At 47.5% G+C, this 22,833-nt stretch overlaps 2 protein-coding genes across 2 annotated transcripts; both read right to left on the bottom strand.

Moving 5' to 3' along the window:
- Positions 1 to 1,783: 1,783 nt before the first annotated feature.
- Positions 1,784 to 2,872, bottom strand: LOC140903421 (E3 ubiquitin-protein ligase RNF167-like). The gene has a single exon (XM_073324714.1). It carries the CDS (start codon positions 2,870 to 2,872, stop codon positions 1,784 to 1,786), a length of 1,089 nt encoding a protein of 362 aa, XP_073180815.1.
- Positions 2,873 to 4,762: 1,890 nt separating this feature from the next.
- Positions 4,763 to 5,665, bottom strand: LOC140903115 (E3 ubiquitin-protein ligase ZNRF4-like). Its single transcript, XM_073323896.1, has one exon. It carries the CDS (start codon positions 5,663 to 5,665, stop codon positions 4,763 to 4,765), a length of 903 nt encoding a protein of 300 aa, XP_073179997.1.
- Between the last annotated feature and the right edge of the window lie 17,168 nt (positions 5,666 to 22,833).

Consider the following 22,833-nt stretch of genomic DNA (forward strand, 5'->3'; position numbering starts at 1 on the left):
ACTTTTCCACTCAGCTAAACACCTCACTGCATTTATCCATGCATTACTCAGCTGGATTACTGCAATGTGTCATACCTTGCGATACCCTGAAGCTTCAAACAATGTAGAATACAGCAGGATATTTTCCTGCTTTCCATATCACAGCGCACCTGTGCTCTGTAGGTCGCACTAGCTCGCTGGTTACTTTTGGGTGCAATTCAGGATGTTGGCTCTCATCTATACAGTGCTACAGGGACTAGGCTCTGACTAGCTTTGAACCCCTGCCAAAATCTTACAAAGTTCTTAGTGATTGTGAGTGCCAAACTTGAGACATGGGCTTAATTTTCCGACTGCGTTTTCTGAAAATCAAGCCCTTTTAGTTGTCTCAAAATAAACACCCAAAGTCACTAGCCTCTTTGGAAAAGGCCATAGACCTTCATTCCTCCATGTGACCCTGATGGTTGAGATCTCTCAACAGCCCAATGACCTGAATGCTGACAACTGGTCGAGGGATATTCACACCCAGTGAAGAGCCCTTGGCTCTGGTACTGGTGTAACAGTGCCTGTTGATCTCTCAGTCCTGGTATGTCAGGCCAGACTCTTTTGCATGAAGGGTGTTAATGCATAAATGCATTTCTATGCTTTATTGTTTAGTGTGAGATTGGGGGCTGATGATGATCAGGAGAGTGTCTCTACATGACCGGCTAGCGTAGCTGGTCATAGGGTATTAATTGACTGTGGACTGAATCCGTTGCTGGTCTGTGGCTTTTTCAAACTGAACAGGAGATGCACTCAGAGGGTCTCCAAAATGAACAAATTGCTCTTCCTGTAACCAAGAGAGAGAGGAGAAGAATATCTGATTTGGGGCATGTTAGTACATAAATCCTGCCCTTCTAACGGTGTTTAGAAATGCTTGGAAAATGACCTGAAAAACCCTGGAGAGCAGGAGCTTACATGTACCTGTCATGTCTGCCTCTGCTGAGTGCATAGAGTGATCAGCCAGCCTTCAAAATGCAGCCGATTATGCAGCCCTTGGAAATGTTTTGTATCTTTTCTCTCTGCCCACCTGCATGGAGTAAATCCTACTTGAATGATTTTCACCTCCAGTCGTCACCACCCCCTGTCTTAAGGGACCATTTTAAAGTATCCTCAGAGTACCCCTGTACAGTTCGGCTGCACCTGTCACTACAGACTAACCTGTACTCTGCAAGGAATTGTTACTGGGCTCTTGAGTTGCTGCCAAAGGGTAGCTCAGGTGAGGCAGCGTGGTTCAGGGGACAGAACGCTGGCCTGGAAGCTAGGAGAGCTACGTTCTAATCCCAGTTCTCCAACTGATCTGCATCAGTCACTTCAGCCAACAGTCAGGTTCTGTTTCCCTGTTGTTCTCTTTAGGTTGGAGCTTGTCATGACAGGCAGTGGCTCGCTATGTCTACACAGCATCCCGCAAATGGGACTCCAAGCTCAGGTGGGGCTTCTATGCACTGCCACAATGCAATTCCTTAAACTAAGATTCACTGTATGTATTTGTGTATGTCTATTCCAGCTAGACAAAAGCAATAGGAAATGTGAGTGGATGGGGACCAGAAATTCCCAGGAACTTAATGGTATCAAATGCATTTAATTTCCCCCAGCCTAAGGAGAGTTACATTTGCAGCAGACATTTTATGCCTTTTATTGTGGGGAGTGAGAGAAAGGAGCCAAAACAGAACTGAGCTAAATGCTTCTCAGTAGACAGACTGGAGCTAGTGATGGGCAAAAGCTGGGGGCCGTGTGGCTTGGGCTGATATTGGTTTGAGTCTATTACTCAATGAGGGTCATTCTCCAGCTCATCAGACCCTTCCTCAGTGTCCGCACTTTGGTCGTCTTCTTCCTCTCCCTCAATATACTCGTCGTCATGACCATCTTCGTCTTCCCCATCCTCTGCATGGTCCTCCTCTCCTGCCGCTTGCTCCTGTGGGTTCCTCCCTCCATGCAGACTGACATCCTGAGCTTCAGCTGTCACCTGCCGCTTGCAAAAGGGGCAGGTTTTATTCCTGGGCTGGGTGTGAAGCCAGGTGTCGATACACGTGCAGTGATAGGCATGAGAACAAGGGAGGATCTTCAGCTGGTCTCCTTCTTCATACTCAGCCATGCAGATCACACACGTCTCATACCGGTCTCCCCTTTTGAAGGTGCACAGGGTTATCTTCCGGCCCTTCGTGCACCATCGCGTGCAGACCACAAGCGGGATGGTGCAAATGATCACGTTGATTATGAACCCAAACTCCTGGAGGACATAAAGAATGACGTGGTATGCGGAATATTTAAACATGCGTGGCCAGTGCTGCTTAGCAGTAGCCCACATGGAGGGCGTAGCAGCATCCTGGCAAGAGTTATGAGGATCTTTGGGTGCTACCAGGGTGACATAAGCACCTTTTTCATAACGTGAAGCCCTTCTCAGATGCCTGTAGGCTGATTCCCCTGTGAAGACAGACTGGATCGCAATCTGCTGCCTGATTTCTTTGTCGTCAGTTACCATGTTCACCAGATGCTCTGTATTCACGTTGTGCACGACAGCGGCTTGGTACCCGGCTTGCTGTGCGTGAAGGACCTTGACACCAAAGGGGCAGTCAGACCGACGGATGAGTGCGATGAAAGCCTCAGAGGAGTTGGAGGATCCCGGCGGGCCTTCTATAGGATCACAGGCGTTTGCAGGCATGGCCTCGATCAAGTACCCCATCAGCCCTTCACTTGGGAGGGGTGGTCCAAAGCAAGCAGGCAGTGCATTGTAACCTACGCAGGTGGAGCCGTGGTCGTAAACCACACGTCCGAAGGCCTCCACGACGGCAACGTCCACGAGCAGGAGCGCGGCGACCACATGGAGAGGGAGAGGGAGAGGGAGCGGGGGCCTCATGCTGAACGCTGATGGGTATCTCTCTGTGCAAGTGCCCGGGCTGGGCAATGAGGAAAGGCGTAACTGTGAAGGATCTTAGGAGGCAAACACACACTTATCAGCCTGTCTGAGTGGTATCAACATAACGTTCCTGGAGTCTTTGCAGAAGACAGAAGCAGCAGCAGGATGATAACTATACCCCACCTCTTCCCTGGAAGCTTCTGCAAAAGGCTTCCTTCAGTTCACCATGCTGGTGTGCTCATTCCCTGGGCTCCACCCTCTCTCTCTCTTTCTCTCTTGCTCCTTGTCTCCAGCTGCTAGGCAACCTTTCCTCCCCACCTCCCCAGGGCTTTGTGACATCACCCAGTGACTGCTGCACTTCCCCAGGACTTGGTCTCTGTAACATCACTGCCAATCTGCCTTGCACCCTTCTCTCCTCCTCTCTTCCCTAGTTCTCTCCTGGCCACCACTCTTCCATCTTTCTTGGACCCAGTTCTGTCCCAGTCCAACCTCTGGTAAGTTATCAGTATTTCCTGCTGCACTCAAGGGGAGTTGCTCACATCCTTCTGAGGGATAAATGCCCTTTCTCTTGACAGTCCTCCCATTGCAAACGGAAATTCTTCACCTTGGGTATGGATGTGATGCCTGGAGAACACTGCACAATAGGAATGATCTGTTAGGATCATCCTCTCCCATGCGGGAGGGGAGATATCAGCCCAGGTTGGTTGACTGAATTTGCTTTCTGCTTTAAAAACAAAAAGCCCCACCTTTTTCTTTCTACGAGTGTGATCCTCTAGTGGACATCAAAGCACCTAGAGCTACAAGGCCTGAGCTTTTTGTCATTAGATAATGGAAATAAATAATCTAAACAAGTTAATCATCATTCAAAATAAAACCAGCAGAACTTGAAATGACATCCATCTGTCCATCCACGCAGAGTGAAAAAACCCAATACACTATTGTCGAGACTCGCAGAAGCACGTAGGTTCCATTTAAGGAACCAAAACAAGGGGTCAGATTTTCCAAGTGCGCAGAACACTGGATTTATGCTGGGTGTTGACTGAGCTTTTCTGAAATTGTGGCCTCGGGTCACAATGGGAGCTTCTGGCCACCAAAAGATCTGGCAGTGCTGCCAATTCTCATGATTTTATTGCAAGCCTCATGCTATTTGTTGTTTACCTCAAAGCTCCAACTGCTGGAGTCAGGGGATTGAAAGAGAATCTCAGCTTTCATTTAAATTTCTAGCCCTCATGGGGGCAGAGAAAGATTTAAAATGTGTCCCTAAAGGCTCAGAAACTGGAAGGCGAATAAGAAGATCCCAAACATTTATTACTCAGAAAAGTCTCATGATCTGTAAGCCAACCTCATGACCTTTGGGTGTGTTCTGACACATGAATTTTGAAAGTGTAGGGCTAACAGTGCTGCTGGCTCTGCTGTGGGAATGGAGCACTTGAAATTCTGGCTTTGAGCTCTTTGGAATACCTGCCTACATGAGCCTGATATCCAGAGGTTCTCAGTCTCCCACTGAATTCAGCTGGTGCTGTGGATGCTCAGAGTCTCCTGCACTCGGTCCCTAAAGAGCTGCACCTTCAGTGGGCAACTCCTCGCTGAACTATCCCCTTTAAAGTATCCCCAGTGGTCCAATATGGCTTTGTTAGCCCTGTAGTTAATTAAAGACTCACCTGTACTAGGCAACTGATTGTTACTGGCCCCATGGGCTCTGTGTAAAACAGGTTTCATTGTATATATTTTCCTCCTGGAGAAAACCACAGGAAACGTTAGTGATCTGTGTGTGTGTGTGTACACCAGAGACTTCCAGCAGCTGTGATCTCAAACTCATTTTATTTTCCCTCATCTAAAACGTTTTACACTTGCAGAGGGACATTTCAATGCATGTCCATGTCCAAAGGTCTATTTGGCAACAGTCACTTGCTGTTTGCAAATTGGACAAGTCTTACATTGGGGCTGGATGAGGAGCCATGAGTCTATGCACGTGCCATGATAGACATGAGAACAAGGGAGGATCTTCAGCTGGTCTCCTTCTTCATACTCGGCCATGCAGATCACACACGTAACATATTTGTCTCCCGTTTTGAACGTGCTCATGGTTATCTTCTGCCTCTTCCGACACCACCTCATGCAGCCCACAACTAGCAGGGTGCACACGATCATGCCGATTGCCATGCCAAACTCCTGGATGAAAAGAGAAATCATGTGTTTGGAGCAATATCCAAACTGGAGATCCCAGTAGTGCCTAGCAGTGTCCCCGATGGAGAACTTTGCATTGTCCCAGCAGGGATTATGATAATGTTCAGGTACCACTAGAGTAACATGAATGACTTTTTCAGAGTCCATAACCCTTCTTAGCTGCTTGGCGGCTGATTCCCCAGTAAAGACGGAAGGAATTCCAACCTTCTGCCTGATCTCTTCAACATTAGTCACCATTGTCACCAGTTTCTCTGAGTTCACATTGTGGACAATAGCAGCTTGATAGCCAGCTTGCTGAGCATGAAGGATCTTAACCCCCAGCGGGCAATCATGCCTACTTATGAGTGCGATGAAGGCTGTCGAGGAATTGCTGCCTGCTGGTGGCCCTCTGATAGGGTGACAGGCATTTGCAGGTGCCGCCTCAATCAGATAACCCCTCAGGCCCTCTCTTGGGACAGGAGGCCCCAGGCATGCAGATAACGCTCTAAAATCTATGCAGGTGGAGTTCTGCTTGTAGACCACGTAAACAAAGACTTCAGCCATGGGCGCCTCTAAGAGCAGGAATACAGTGATCAGGCAGAGAGGCATCCACAGCAGAGACCACATGCTGGCAGCTGCTGGTGGTCTCTCAGTGTGCTGACCTAGTTTCTATCTAATCACAGCCGCTGGCTTCAGAGGACTCTATGGGGAACAGCAGGAGAACTCAGCTCTGCTCATCTTCTTTGATGTCATCAGTGAGACATGCTGAAGCCTTCTAAGGCAATAACAACGACAGGACGAGGCGGGTGATTGTCTCCCAGTCCCTTCCCTTAGAGCTACTGTTAGCAGCTTCTTTCACTGCATAGTCCAGCTGGGTGGCTCCCAGCTGATGCCTCCCTTTCTCATTAGCTGCATGCAGCTGCCCAAGTCTTTGTGACATCACTCACTGTCTGCTCTGCTTTTCCTGGACCCTGTCTCTGGGCCCCAGTAAGAGACAAGGCTTTTGTGCAAGGGAGGGGGAGAGAGAGAGAGAAGGGAAATTCAGAAGTGCCGAAAGCAGAGAAGTGAGAAGACTGAGATGAGATGCCATCCAGCCCTGACGGTGGAAGAAGGTAGTAGCAACCCAGCATTCCTTAGTTCTAGACGATGACAGGAAGCCGCAGGAACCAGAGCCTCTTAGAAGGCATGGGCTAGTTGTGAGGTGGACCCCTGTGAGGCTGGACAGACACCCTAGTGATGGGTGCTCTTATAAAAAGCCTAGGCAGCAGGGTGGTCTTGTGGGAACATCTGAAGGACTAAATAGGCCTCTAAGCTTTTGGGTGAGTTTATTCTAAAACCTGGAACCTTCCTTCATTTCTCATTTGACTATTTGCCCGTTTGTGCATATTTTTACATGCTTGTGCCGGGTTTGAGGCATATTCCTGTGCGTGTTTTTGCAATATTGACGCTGGGTTGGGTGACATCATCTTGTATTACAGTAGCACCTTGCGATGCCAACCAAGGTCAAGGCCCCATTATACCAGAGGTTGTACGGACACACAGTCAGAGAGAGAGAGTCCCTAGCAGCCTCCCCCATTCTCCAATTCATCTGTGATCAGATTGGCAGAGGGTCTGGAGAGTTCATATGCAACTGCAGGCAAGGAGCGAAGCTTCGTTCCACGTATAATCCTGCAATCGAGGAGAGAAGCATGCAGCACAGAGACCAAATGGCTCATCGGATTTCAAGGAGTTTATTTTATTCTGTTTTCCTTAATACTACCCTGATATTACTTTTTGAGGTCTCCAAGCTCCATAGGTGTTACAGTCACGGCATGCATGTAAGACAGGGAGGCTGAGCAGCAATTAGGTCCATGAGTGGATTTGTCTTTAGAAATGATCATTCTTATTGCTTCATATTAGAGTAACTCGTCGGGTATGTTTACACAGCCCGTGACAGCGAGCCTCCCAGCCTGGGCCGATCAGAAGTGACCTTCCCAAGGCCACACAGCAGAGCCAGCAATAGTCCCAGTCCTGTTCCCTAAGTGCTGGCCTGCACGCCCTCCCCTATAGAGTGGTCTATAATAGGAATAACTGGGTTAGGAAACCTGATAGATCTTTCCAGTTTCTATGACATCTGTTGCAACAACAGCTGTTGCACAGAGAAGTTGTTACACCAGGGTGGCATCATAGGTTGGGTAACTAGTGCCATTAGCAGGAAGGTTTTTGGCACTAAGAAGACTGGTTGGATTAGACCCTAACTAGAAAGAGGGGATCTGGGAGCAGAAGGGGGAGTGGGGAAGGGACTGAAGCAGAGAGGAGGCCAGCGTTTGGGGGAAATGGACACAGGGCATGGAGCAGCAAGTGTAAGGCTGGAGGGACAAGCGTCAGAGAGGAGGGATCTTTTCTGGAAGGCAAAGGAGAAGTGGCTGGAGAGCAGGAGTGAGAGAGAGGGGAAATGAGGCCAGGGTTAGCGTATGGAGAAGGGAGGGTCTAGGGGAGTGAGGAAAGGGAACAGAGATTGAGATTTTCAATGGAGCTGAAGGGAGTTAGGCACCGAAATCCCATTGAAATTCACTGATGCACAAGGTTTGCAAGAGAAACCGCTCGAGGAACATGCTGCATTCCTTACAACCAGCGTTTAGGATAAACTGTATCTCCTCAAACCTGCCCCCCCCCCCGCACTCCCAGATATACTCAGTGAAAACCTGCGTGAGTCATGCATGCATGTGTTAAATATGTTACAGCCACTCCTGGATGTGTCCTCTACCCATATCCTCTGGGGTCTGTGCAATCTACTTCCTCAGTATAATTGCGACTTATTTAAATGTCAACAAGCCACATATGGGAGGCAGCAGTTATGTGAGAGAGCAGAGCAATTACAGGGAACCGGTCCCATTTCACCACTTGAACAAAGATCCAAACTAGAGGAAAGGAAGAGACCATTTACCTCTCTATTAACCGATCACTTACACTTCCTATACTATTCTCTTACAATCCATTGTTGGGCTGGAACCCTCTGTAGAAGCAGAAACCCAAGACCAGATATTGCTTTAACTTATCCCAGTGGAAATCCTGAGCGACTCCTGTGAAGTCCAGGGAGTTACTCTGGATTTACACCAGTGTAATTGCCACCAGCATCTAGTTCACAGGAGACTGGTCCTGCCAGGAAGACTCAATCAGCAACTGAGATATCGAGGTGACTGGCGCTGTCATATGGACATCGCTGTAACTCTAGCAAAGATTGTATTTCTGGCCTCAGATCTAACATCAATTAGAGCTGTTTCAACGGTGAAATAGATCTGGATGTTTTATTCAAAGGCTTTTGCAGCACTAGAAAAGCAGCCCAGCCAGGTGTGTGATGTGGGTTCATAACTAATGTGTCTCATTGTTCTTTATTATTTGCATTATGGTTGTATTTAGCATCCCAGCGGGGTGCATATGTATTAGGTCCATTATCCTACATTCTGGACTATGCTAGTTCTCTGTGTTTATACTGAGCTCATAACGCTAGTGGCGAGAGCTGATACACTGGAATAAAATGACTGACATTCTCCTGGCTTTCTGGGGACTTCCCTATTCCTCACTCCCTGCGCTCATAAACCTAAATTCACTGCATGTATTATATCCGCCAACAGCCAGCTTCCAATGCAGACTCATAGCTAGGGCTGACTGGAAAACAAGAATTCCATTTCACACACACATACACGAAAATTGAGTATTGGGCCTTGGTTTTCATTCTGCATTGGAACGAAATCTAGGCCTATTGAATGTTTTATTTTTGCAAACAAAGAAAAAAAAAACAGCAAGAGACCTAGCTCAGGATAGCTAATTGGTTTAGGGTGCTTACCTGGAACGTGTGAGAGTCTGGTTCAAGTCCCTGCTGTGCCTGATCTGGGGCCCTGTCTCTCAATCTCACCTGTTGGTGCTGTTTCACTTTGTATAAATAAATGTTAATTGGGGAAGAGAGTGTAGCCAAGTGGTTAAGGCACCTACATGGGATGTGAGAGATCCAGATTCAAGTCTATGCTCTAAATCAGACAGTGGGCTTCTGGCTATTCTGGGGTTTCTCTCTCTCTCTCTCTCCATCTTGGACCTGAGAAACTTTCTCAACAAATTGGCATTTTCTGAGGAAAAAACATTTGTCAAAAATAATTCCTGACCACCTCTCCCTATAGGTCTCTTTTAGCAAGAGGTGGGGTGTGTGTAGTATTTCATAGATAAAATATATATTTTTACTATTCAGTGGGATGGTTTTTAGGATTATGATGATTTGTCATACAGGGCTGGGGCGGGGGGGAGGCTTTTGATGATCTCCTGGTAAATCATAGAATGATAGAATCATAGAATATCAGAGCTGGAAGGGACCTCAGGAGGTCATCCAGTCCAACCCCCTGCTCAAAGCAGGACCGATCCCCAATTAAATCATCCCAGCTAGGGCTTTGTCAAGCCTGACCTTAAAAACTTCTAAGGAAGGAGATTCCACCACCTCCCTAGGTAACGCATTCCAGTGTTTCACCACCCTCCTAGTGAAAAAGTTTTTCCTAATATCCAACCTAAATCTCCCTCACTGCAACTTGAGACCATTACTCCTTGTTCTGTCATCCGCTACCACTGAGAATAGTCTAGATCCATCCTATTTGGAACCACCTTTCAGGTAGTTGAAAGCAGCTATCAAATCTCCCCTCATTCTTCTCTTCCACAGTCTAAACAATCCCAGTTCCCTCAGCCTCTCCTCGTAAGTCATGGGTTTCAGTCCCCTAATAATTTTTGTTGCCCTCCGCTGGACTCATTCCAATATTTCCACATCCTTCTTGTAGTGTGGGGCCCATAACTGGACACAGTACTCCAGATGAGGCCTCACCAATGTCGAATAGAGGGGAATGATCACGTCCCTCAATCTGCTGACAGTACCCTTACTTATACATCTCAAAATGCCATTGGCCTTCTTGGCTACAAGGGTGCACTGTTGACTCATATCCAGCTTCTCGTCCACTGTAACCCCTAGGTCCTTTTCTGCAGAACTGCTGCCGAGCCATTCGGTCCCTAGTCTGTAGCGGTGCATTGGATTCTTCTGTCCTAAGTGCAGGAGACTGCACTTGTCCTTGTTGAACCTCATCAGATTTCTTTTGGCCCAATCCTCCAATTTGTCTAGGTCCCTCTGTATCCTATCCCTACCTCCAGCGTATCTACCTCTCCTCCCAGTTTAGTGTCATCTGCAAACTTGCTGAGGGTGCAATCCACACCATCCTCCAGATCATTAATGAAGATATTGAACAAAACCGGCCCCAGAACTGACCCTTGGGGCACACTGCTTGATACTGGCTGCCAACTAGACATGGAGCCATTGATAACTACCCGTTGAGCCCGACAATCTAGCCAATTTTCTACCCGCCTTATAGTGCATTCATCCAGCCCATACTTCTTTAACTTGCTGACAAAAATACTGTGGGAGACCGTGTCAAAAGCTTTGCTAAAGTCAAGGAACACCACGTCCACGTGAAAGCCGTGGCATTATAGTGCTAACAACAGTTGCATCAGCGGGTGTAACTCACCCCACAGGGCAGTCAATAGGCAGACCGTGGGCCAAATCTGCACTGCCAGAGGCTCTTGAACAGACCCCAAAATCTTTTTATTTACTTATTATTGTAACGATTGTTATTAGTTTTTAATTATTTTTTCTGGAGTCTGGACCTTGATTATACCTTGGCCAAGAAATCTGGACTGTGACAAAGAATAATTGACTACTCCTGCCCACACACTGACTAATCTGCTCCCTGTCCTGTAGCAAGCTTCTCCTGGGTGGAGTCCTGCAGAACCCTACTGAGGTCAATGGGGTTCTGCAGAAACATAAGGTTCTGAATGGAGGGACTCCACTGTAGGATCGGGGGTTGAGTTATTTTGTCCATCTAAAGAGTGAGGCTTGGATATAGATTAATAGATTTTCCGACAGGAAGGGACCATTGTGGTCAACTAGCCTATAACTCACCAGACCACTTCTGCACAGATGTTCACTTTCACTGTAGTGCGGTGAAAGGTGTCACGCCAGGTTCTCAGCTAGTGCAAGTCGTTGTAGCTAGATGGACTTCAGTGAAACGATGTTGCGTTACGTCAGCTGAAGATCTGGCCCTCTATCTCAAATATCCATTAGAGGGAGAGAGAGAGAGAGATTTTGGGCTCATATACACCAGCGTAAATCAGGAATAACATCACTGAAACCATTGGATTTACCCTATTGGGAAGGAGACCAGAATCAAGCTCAGAGAAAGAAAGTAAGATTTCCTTGTGAGCTACAGTCCCTGTTAACTTGGTTACGCCTCCCCGCCCAGCAATCCCGCTCACTTCCCTCCCCACAGCACATGCACAAACAGGGGTTTCCCCTGCCTCTGGCTCTTTTCTGCATTTCCCGTGGGAGGAGACAAAATCCCCCTTCCAGGTTATTACAGAGTTACACACATGATTATCTTGTCTCTAAATGAGACAGCGGATTACATGACGGTCACTTCTGGACCTGCTCACATGTACCACTGATCTGCAGAGATGTCTCTTAAGGGTACAGTTAAGAAGTGAGTAGCCCACTGCGCCAAACTCAGAGGTGCTCTGCTGAAGTCAGTTGCACTGAACATAATTTGAGCTCCCACGTCCGGCAACTGGACTCCTGTGATATCAGTGTGCTCTGTAACCAGTGTCACCAGAGAGTGCCAGTGAGGGGGTTCTTTTTTCTTGATGATATTTGTACTGGAGAGAAATAATATCTTGCCCTTATGCTATATATCCCAGGATCTCAGACCAGTTTGGATGGCAAGTATCCTCCCCATTTAACAGATGGGAAATTGAGGCATGGAGAAGGGACGTGACCTGCCGACATTCACACACTGAATCATAGAATCATAGAATCATAGAATCATAGAATATCAGGGTTGGAAGGGAGCCCTGAAGGTCATCTAGTCCAACCCCCTGCTCGAAGCAGGACCAATTCCCAGTTAAATCATCCCAGCCAGGGCTTTGTCAAGGCTGACCTTAAAAACCTCTAAGGAAGGAGATTCTACCACCTCCCTAGGTAACGCATTCCAGTGTTTCACCACCCTCTTAGTGAAAAAGTTTTTCCTAATATCCAATCTAAACATCCCCCACTGCAACTTGAGACCATTACTCCTCGTTCTGTCATCTGCTACCATTGAGAACAGTCTAGAGCCATCCTCTTTGGAACCCCCTTTCAGGTAGTTGAAAGCAGCTATCAAATCCCCCCTCATTCTTCTCTTCTGCAGGCTAAACAATCCCAGCTCCCTCAGCCTCTCCTCATAAGTCATGTGTTCTAGACCCCTAATCAATTTTGTTGCCCTTCGCTGGACTCTCTCCAATTTATCCACATCCTTCTTGTAGTGTGGGGCCCAAAACTGGACACAGTACTCCAGATGAGGCCTCACCAATGTCGAATAGAGGGGAACGATCACGTCCCTCGATCTGCTCGCTATGCCCCTACTTATACATCCCAAAATGCCATTGGCCTTCTTGGCAACAAGGGCACACTGCTGACTCATATCCAGCTTCTCGTCCACTGTCACCCCTAGGTCCTTTTCCGCAGAACTGCTGCCTAGCCATTCGGTCCCTAGTCTGTAGCTGTGCATTGGGTTCTTCCGTCCTAAGTGCAGGACCCTGCACTTATCCTTATTGAACCTCATCAGATTTCTTTTGGCCCAATCCTCATCTGAGTCAGTGGCAGAGATGGGAGTAGAACTCCAGGAACCTGAGTCCAGCAACCCCCCCATCTTACACTGCCTTTCCCTACCACTACACATCTCAGCACCTGTGCATCAGGGTTTGGGGAGAAATAACTAAACATGATAGGGATCACAGACCTTTGAAATTCAATTTGACTAAGTCTTAAACTGCTTCAGTCCATTGCTTCAACCAATGGTTTATATTATGGCTCGCTATTCCATTGACTATCATTCCAGCCTCTTGCAGGCTTTCTTTTCCAGGAGGGAGAGTTTATTGACTGATGGGAGAGCTTGGGGTGCATGGAAGCATAAATCTTCTTAGCAATCTCTGATTTACCCTCCCCTCTTTGGTCTAGATGCCCCATTTCTCATCCCCCTCTCACTACTTGTCTGCTTGCCACTGCCTCATCTGTCTCTCCACACACAGGGTCAAGTGCTCCCCAGTGATGTGGGAGTTATTCGCACCCTGCCGCTGGAGAATTGGGCCCCTAGAATCCTTTCACTGGCTTTTCTCCCTCTCCTTGCTCCTTGCCAAAGTCCTGTCCCCTTCTTCCTTCTCTGCCTTCAAGGCTCCTTTCCTGTGCAGCCAATCCTCTTCTCTATCTCCTTTTGTTCCTGCTCCCTCATCCCCCTCCCTTCCCACTGAGAAGCTCTCTGCATTGTTGTGACAAATCAAATTACCCCGTTGTGTGCGTGCCCTCCTGAATACATGGTGCAGCTAAACTGTGAATACAGTTCCCTGGGGTAATCTGGAAAGTACAAGTTGTTATTACTCAGTACAGTAGAACAATCAACACAGATTCTGTAATGCAGTAAGATGGATTGAAGCTGTTTAAGACCAGAGGAAAATGGAATAGCTGCTTTCTGAAAGGAGTTTAGCCCACACAATCCAATTCTAATGAGAAAGGAGGCCAGAGCTAAAGCCTGGATCTGAAAATCATCTAATTTGGGAAGTGGGTGTGCATACGGGAATCGAGACCCAGATCTAGATTTTGCATTGCCAGATGCCAAATGCCCCTTGTAGTCACACCAGTTCAACAAAGTACTTAAGCACATGACTAATTTGAAGCATATGAGCAATTGCACTGATTTCAATTACACCACTCAAGTGCTGAAAGTCAAACATGTGCTTAAATCCCTTGCTGAATCGGGGTGATAACGGGAAGAGACAAAACCTTGGATATGAGAACCCCAGACTTTGAGTTTCTCAGCTATGAGGCTGCAGATCTGTACTTTATGGCTGTAGTCCATATTTAGACCTAACACTGTGTGTGTTTATTTTCTGACATAAAGCTTCAGCGATGTTCCGAGCCCTTAGGCGGCCCCAGAAGCCATGAACTGTCTTACCTGATGGAGGACAAGTGCTCATAGCTGGGTGGGACAATGCTAGTCCTGCAAAGTGAACCAAAGAGTAAGCCCAATCTGGCTATATAAAGTGCTGGTCATCTTTCTTCCATCTGCTGTAGGCCTTGGGAAGCAGAGAAAAGCCATAGCACACTGTGCTGTTGCCATTCATGATCTCCTGAGGGAGAGCCCCTTCATCTCTGAACCTGGCTGGGAAGAGGGAGCGCGGCTGTCAGCTCAGAGAGCTTGGCAGTGGCCACCAGGATATACAGCACTGTTCCACAGGACCAGGGAGCAGTGTTGCTTGAATGCATATGCATGTATTGGATCCAAAGCCTTTCTGGGTAGGAGAGAAGCAGAGAATGCTAAAGTCTTCAGTGCCCCCGTGTTTAATTGACAGTCACTGTAGGTTACAGGCGCAACCTCCTGCACAGAGCTGTAACTAGGCATTTTTTACTGTCCGGGGCGAGCAAGCATATTTGCGCCCCCTATCTTTTTTTTCCAGTCGTTTTCCACCCCTTTTTTCCGCCCCTGTGTCTTTGCACCCTGGGCAGCTTGCCCCGTCCTGGTTATGGCCCTGGTCTTGCAAGTTATAGCTGAACTGCAGGGCCCTCCTCCGCAGAGCGGTGTAGAATTTCCAGGCTGATGGAGTGGCCGTGTGTGCAGTCTCCCATTGCCCAAGGATTAATGCGGTCTCTGCTTTGGTCTCTTGCTCACAGGAAAGAGATCACAGACAACAATATTTCAGTAGCCAGAGGCTTTCACCTGTGCCGCGTTGGGCTCTGACCTGCCATAACACGTCATTGTCGATTTTAAAGCATGGCCTGCACTCTTTGGGCCTTCTCTCCCGGGAGATGGACCAATCAATTATTTGATCAGGGCCGAGCCTGAAACATGTGTCTCCCTGTAGAAGGTCCACTTGGCATCCAGCAAGTCTGCCTTCATTGCACTCATCCATAGGTATGACTGCCCATTGGGTGCCAACCACTAACAGCCTGGGATGAAGAAGACACTTCCACTGCAGGTCAGTTATTCCATAATTAGGCATTGTGGCATTTCCTACACGTGTCTCTGAAACATCTCACACTGGCCAATACCAGAGGCAGGATACTAGCAATTTCTGTGTTCCAAGCTGTCCCTAGGATTTTCCACCCAGCGTCTCCTCTGTCCTAGTTTCCTCTGGACCAAAAGACACACTGTCCCCCCCTCCATATCTGGGTTGGGGCTGATTGGACCCATTCACCAGGGTGGCTTAGCAGTGGCTTGAATCTTAATTTAGGTTTTTAGCACCTGAAACTAGAATGACTCAGCAGAGGAGTCTTGCATGTGACTACAGGACGTAAGTTCTGGTCTACACACAGGGTTGCTCCAATTTAACTATAGGTGTGTTTTTAAACCAATTTGGGTAAACTGGTGACAATTTGTTGTATGGATGCCCCAATATCAGTTGAAACTTGCCGTCTATCGGTTTAGCTTGAACCTGTACACTAGGACTGGTCTACACCCAAACTGGAACCAAACTCATGAAATCATTTTGAACTCAAACCTCTTTTGATCTTGGCCAAAGTCTGTTTTTACTCACTTAAGTTCAATCAAAGTAGGAAACATGTTGCCCAAAATCAGAGTGACCACCCAGATTTGCACCAAAATAGCTTATGGTGCAGGTACAAATGTTGGAATGTTACTTAAGAATGATGAATGTTGTGTTTGGATTTGTTACTCAGGTGCTATTTTTGTACTGTATAGTGGTCTGACTAGGTAGTAGAGCATAGCCACCTAATAGCCTTTCTAACAGAGAGACAAGATGGGGGAGGTAATATCTTTCATTGGACCAACTTCTGTTGGTGACAGAGACAAGTTTTCAAGCTACATAGAGCTCTTCTTCAGGTCAAAATGAGTAACCTTTATGCCTCTAGTGGCTCATGGGCTTCACCAACACCAATCTGAACAGAGTTGGTCAGACTGGGAGAACCAGATAAGTCACACACCGACATTCAAGAGACTGCGCTGCCTAGAAGTTGGATCTTTTCTGCTCCTGTAATTTAGGAGGAAAGCCTAGCTTGTCGTGAAAAGTAAGCTCAGATGAGTCTAAAGATCTGTGTAGGCTGTGTGTTATTTTAAAATTCTTTTTTCTCTGATGCTTGGTTCCAACTGCTAAATAAATAGACTTTGTTTCAAGAAGGCCGTTGGTTAAACTCATAGGTCACAGATTCCTGAAGGGAAGAAACATAGATGCCCGAAGCCCAGTTTGGGCCTGCAGGATGGCAAGAAGTCGGTATAAATGAGATAGGGTTCGCAGGCCGCGTCTGCACTGCAATCGGAGGTGTGACTGCCAAAGCTTTGATATAGCTAGTGTGAATAACAATAGCAGTGTACAAGCCTGCAGGGCCTTACACTTAAATCACTACAGCGACACTGCTGTAGCCCTTCAGTGTAGAGACTTATTACAGTGACAGGAAGGGTTCTCCCCTTGCTGTAGTTAATCCACCTCCCGGAGAGGCCATAGCTCGGTCGATGGAAGAATTCTTGTCCTAGCTCTGTCTATACCAAGGGTTAGGTTGGCAGATTTTTCACACCGCTGTGTGATATAGCTGGATTGGCCTAACTTTTTCGAGTAGACCTGGCCTGGGTGGCTAGGCTGTGCAGCTGCAGCTTCACTGCTACCGTTATTTGAGCTGGCTAGATAAAAGCTAGCTTGCGTGTGGCTACACCTGCTGATTGCAGTGGAGACATACCTCTTATACATCCCCTAAAGCTGACTACATGGAGCCAGTCCTGGTCAAATTCCATCAGGCACAGCACACTGTTCTGCATCATTACCCTGGGAAGCCAACCCGTGGATTCCCTACGTGAGTTCTGGGAGCGAGCATCTGCAATCAGAAAGCATCACCTTCATTAGCAAAGATCCGTCTCCTCCCCTTTCCCATTTCACCCGCTGCTGTTGATTAAGTTTCTCTTTGCTGCTCTTCCAGGAAGCCACAGGCCTGTTGTTTTGGAGATAGCCTTAATTTGTTTACTCGGGCATATGTTCTGTCTTGTACGATGATGCTTCACAGCTGGTCTCAAGCAGCCCACGGCAGAGGAGCACCAGCGGATTAAGTTTAAAGCAAGGAAGTCTATCAAAGCCACCCTGACGTGCTAATCCAAGTGTGACCGCTATGATATTGATGGGGCAAAGCGTGTTGCCCTATTATTGCAGATAAGCATCTTTACGCTTGTTGCCGTCCCCCTAGCAAGATAGGCACGCTCAGGGTTTGTTTGTACAGCGTATCGTTTAACCATGAAGATTTAAAGATTAAAAAAACGAAAAGAAAAAAAAAACCCTCTAGTTTACAATGCAAAAGCTTTGAGAAAGCAAGAGAATCAGCTGTTTACTTTGGAATGTTAACTAGAAGGCCACTCAGACTGCTATTGGTCAATCACACTATCAAAGGATAGATGTGCCCCTTCACAGTGTATCGGCCTGCCAGTGTCAGCCATGTTTGTGGGCGTGCAAACGGCACTGGTAGGCAAATGCAAGTGATCAGGCGCCCCTGCATTGGAGCTGGTTGCCTGCCGCCTTACAGTTTGCTCATAATTTACACCAGGGTGTGCTGCCGGATGGACATTTGGTGGCCAGATTTTCCCAATCACTCGGCACCCAACAAGCCGAGCTCTTTTGAAAACCCTCTCGCTTCTTTTGGTACCTAATGGGAGCTGGCGTCTGCCGAGACGTAGCAGAACTCTCCCACTGCGGGAAGCCGGCTCCCTATGTCTGCTCCTGAGCGCATCTCCCTGGAGCTGCGCTCTGCCAAGCCTGGGGAATGTGCGCATGCCAGGGACTTCGCTGACACAGGTCCACATTGTGTAGGAAGGCATCTGCCGGTGCCACCTTCCCCAACACCCACGAATAGCTGGGCGTAGCCCAGTCGCTTGGATGCTTCTGACATAGGTTCTGTCTTGATGGTACGGATTCCCTCCCTCAGCTCTCTCGCAGGCTCTGTAAGCAAAGCCCTTTGACTTTGGCTCTTTTGTGAGCTTGGGACGGGCCCACAGGGTGCTGTGTGCCCTTTGGACTGGGGGATCTGAGCCACACAGTTCAAACTCAGACTGCCCCAAGGCTCAGGGTGTTTGGAGCTGGGGATGTGGTTTAGACTCACCGTGTCATTACCCCAGATGTGGATGTTATGAGCCAGATTGTGCTGGATGGACGTGGCCCAGAACTGACAGGCATGATGGAGTTGCATCTCGGGATCCCCAGGTGGCATCGGGATTGAAGGAGATACAGAGTCTCTCGGGGATCCCAGGCAGTGACCCACTGGTTCTCCCCTTAGAACGATGCAGCGTGTGCCCAGCCAGCTGTGCCCTCTTTCTCCCTGGGGGTGGGGGTGCAGTGGCTCCTTGTGCTCAGTCGAATGTAGGGAGGGGGCATGAGAGAGAAAGCAAGCTCCTTTTGTCCTCCCCTTCCTTGTGCATCCATCCAGGAGACAGGCATAATCTAGCCCTAGATGTGCTCAGAAAGGCCATTTAGATGCTTCAGATCCATTGTCAAGCTGTTTTCTCTTTTTTAAAAAAGTGATCCTGGTTTAATTTGCCTGTTTGCAAATGGCTCCTAAATAACACGCTTGTCTTTGGCCAATTGATCAAAAGGATTCTCCTTGTGCATCCAAACTGTGACATTTGCCTCCTGGATTAGCTGCATTTCTGGGGCATTAGTTGCCCTTTTTGTTTTTAAATGATTTTTTTTTCAGGTGGAAGCCGAGCCACATAACTATAGGGATGGAATCAATAGTTCACAGAACTGATAAAAAGTTAGCCAGGTTTAATAAAGTTCATGCCTGGCTTCCTATCGCCACTGTATATCAACAGGAAAACAACTATATTGACTGGTTCTCCTTCGAATAACAGTGATACATCACTCTGTGAAATAACCCTGTTGTTCTGATGGTTATGAGAGCCAGTATGGATTAGAGCTACCAGGGACAAAAATCAGGACTTCTGGGTACTCTCCCCAGCTCTGCCATGAGTGACCTTGAAGACGTCAGTTAGGCAAAAATTTTCAAAAGTGGCCACTCATCTTATTGTGCCTTAGTTTTTAGGTGCCCAGTTTGAGACACCAAGGGCCTGATTTCCATGGGAGCTGAGCACCCACAAGTCCACTTGCAGTCAATGGGTGCTGTGGGTGCTCAGCAGCTCTGAAAGCCAGGTCCTAAGTCTCGCAAGAAGGGAACCCAAATTCACTTTTGAAAATGTCACTTCTCCCAGAGCTTGTGGGAGGATTACTTACATGATGTTTGTAAAGTGCATGAAGCTCCTTGGATGAAAAGAGATAGAGAAATGTTATTGGAGGACAGGGTTAGTCCTTATTTTTGTTTTATGAGGACGGCCAGGGCCCATTTCTCAACTTTTAAAATCTTTACCCAAATCTTAGATGACCTGATTTTTGTATCTGCCTCTGAATTAAGTTAGACTGGGGGATACGGAGTGAAAATCTGACTAAGTATCAATTTGCCCTGTGGAAATTTTCCCTTCTGATGCTTCTCGTAATCCTGGCCTCCTTGCAGTAAGTAAATAGAGGCATATGGAGCATCTAAACTTACTTAATCAATGTTTTCATTCGTCTTCATTTGCTCCGGCCGTAATGGACAATGGACACATGATTGTCCTTTGAAAATTACTGGTGCACGACCGTAACTGCTGCTCCATCGATGCTCCATCTTTCTGGAGTGGAGAAAGAGTTACACCTAATTGTATATGGTTCGAGCATGTGGCATCCAGTTCTGCGTGCAGCCGACAACAAGGGCATCTGGCACACACAGGTCTGAGAACGTAGCGAGCTGGGTGTGGACGCAGAGGGCCCTGCAGTGCGACGTGCGGTAAGGGAGAGATAGGACTCAGCTGCAGTGAACATAAAGGGGATTTGTTATCGAGGCAGCTGCTCACAGATAGACCCTGAGGTTCTCGCTTCCTGTATCACCCAGACTGACTAATGCAGCCTGTGGTGGTTAGTGTCAGGATTTCCCTATGTCCTGGCACGGAAGCAGCAGTCATGGCCTAAGTTGCTGATTGCACTCCACAGGTGCACTATAGATCAAAGGGCCTAATTCCCTATTGGCCTGTACCATGAGCATCCATTAACACCAGTGCAAAGGGAATCCGAAGGGGAGCACTTTACGCTCACTTTGCACTGATGTAAATGGCTGCACAAAGGCCACAGGGCATCAGGTCCAGGGCAGGCTCCAGGCACCAGCGAACCAAGCAGGTGCCTGGGGGGCAGCCAATGTAAAGGGGCGGCAGGACGTCGGGCTCTGGGGCGGCAATCTGCCCGCGGCGGCGGCGGGAATTCGGCGGCTGCGCCGTCAGAGCGCGTTTCGTGCTCGTCGGCAGTTTGGCGGTGGGGACGCGGCTCTTCTTCAATTCAGCGGCCGCACCATCACTCCGCCTCCGTGTTCGGCGGGCAGGATTCCTCCTCCCCTTTCGGCGGCAAGTTTTGGGTTTTTTTGGATCGGGCCCCCAGCCTTTGAAGAAGGCTTTCTACAGGAAAGTTGGGCATCAGAGACTCCAGTCTCCCATACAACTCCCACGGCAAGCCCTGGCTCAGGGACCCATCGTGGGGCGGAGCTTGGAGTGATAGGGGGCGGGCCCAAGGCACATAGCACTACATAGGCCATTCGGGGTAGCGAAGCAGCACTCATCAGATGATTGTAAAGCAGACTCTCTGTTTTGGTTCACACTAGGGTTCATTTAGGCCCCTGGAGCAGCCCAGAAGCCAGAGGACCAAAATGTACCTTAAAGCTACCTGTATCTTCCATCCTTCCTTCCTCTTTCTTCGCTGCACCTCCAGGAGGCAGAGGACTGTACCTGAGCCAGAAGTTTTCATAGATATACTCACTTGGATCCATAGTTATTCTCCTAGCTGAGGCGCTCGCTGGACCGTTAATGTTGATTTTCAATAAGTCTTGGGACACTGGAGAAGTTCCAGAAGACTGGAAAACAGCTAACGTTGTGCCAATTTTTAAAAAGGGGAAAAGGGATGACCCAGGTAATTATAGGCTTGTCAACCTGACATTGATCCTGGGCAAGATAATGGAGTGGCTGATACAGGACTCGATTAATAAAGAATTAAAGGAGGGTAATGTAATTAATGAAAATCATCATGGGTTTATGGGAAATAGATCCTGTCAAACTAACTTGATATCTTTGTTTAATGAGAGTACAAGTTTGGTTGAAAAAGGCAATAGTGTTGATATAATAGACTTCTGTTAGGTATTTGACTTGCTAGAGCATGACACTTGGATTAAAAAAATGGAACAGTATTCAATTAACAGGGCACACAATAAATGGATCCACAGCTGGCTAACTGACAGGTCTCCAAATGTAATTGTAAACAAGGAATCATCATTGAGTGACATGTTTCTAGTGGGGTCTCAGAGGGATTGGCTCTTGGCCATACAATATTTAACATTTTCATTAGTCACCTGGAAGGAAGCATAAAATCATCTTTTGGTAACGTTTGCAAATGGGGGGGAATAGTAAATAACGGGGAGGACAGGTCACTGATCCAGAGCGATCTAGTTCGCTTGGTAAACTGGGCTCAAGCAAACAATATGCAATTTAATATGGCTAAATGTAAATGTATACATCAAGGAACACAGAATGTCGGCCATACTTAGAGGATGGGGGACTCTATCCGGGGAAACAGGGACTCTTCAAAAAATGTGGGGGTTGGTGGATAATAACTTGACCATGAGCTCCCAGGGTGACTCTGTGGCCAAAAGAGCTAATGTGATCCTGGGATGCACAAACATGGGAATCTTGAGTAGGAACAGAGAGGTTATTTTATCTCTGGATTTGGTTCAGTGCGAATGCTGCTGGAATCCTGTGTCCAGTTCTGGTGCCCCAATTCAAGAAGGATGTTGGTAAATTGGAGCAGGTTCAGAGAAGAGCCATGAAAATTATGAAAGGATTAGAAAATCTGCCTTATAGTGGTAGACTCAAAGAGCTCAATCTAGTTAGTTTAACAAAGAGAAGGTTACGGGATTATAGACTTGATTACAGTCTACAGTATATATTTGTGAGGAATAAATATTTAATAATGGGCTCTTTCATCTAGGAGAGAAAGGTCTGACACCATCCAATGGCTGGAAATTGAAGCTAGACAAATTCAGACTGGGAATAAGGCATAAATTGTTAGTGGTGAGAGTAATTAACCATCGGAACAATTTACCAAGGGTCGTGGTGGATTCTCCATCACTGACAACTTTCAAATCAAGATAGGAGGTTTTTCTAAAAAATCTGCTCTGGGAATTATTTGAGGCAGTTCTCTGGCCGGTGCTGTACAGGAGGTGAGACTAGATGATCACAGTGGCCTTGAAATCTGTGAACCCATTTCTGTGTATACTGCTGTGGTTAGGAGAGGGGCATTTTTCTGAATGGGAAGTGCCATAAGAATCATGAGGCTATGCTCCCTGCACATCTGGCTTGGAGCTCACCCAGGAGTTTAGGGTTAGGAAAAAAAAAAAAGATTCCATCCCTGGGCAAATCCAGATTGAATGTTTCTCTTTTGGGCTAAGGCCATTCACACCTAGGACATAGGGAGTCAGGCTCCCTGGGGCTGGCAGATGTTGCTCTGAAAGCAGTTTGATGTAAAAGGAAGAGAAAAGAGGAGGCATGGAGCTTGTATTGGCTGAGGGATATTCAAGGAAATGTCAGTAAGACCCAGCAAATGCCCATCATGCCTGTTCCTGATTATGCTGGGTATGAGTCAAGTTCCTC

Source organism: Lepidochelys kempii, chromosome 25 (assembly GCF_965140265.1).
Source record: "Lepidochelys kempii isolate rLepKem1 chromosome 25, rLepKem1.hap2, whole genome shotgun sequence".
Taxonomy (NCBI): domain Eukaryota; kingdom Metazoa; phylum Chordata; order Testudines; family Cheloniidae; genus Lepidochelys; species Lepidochelys kempii.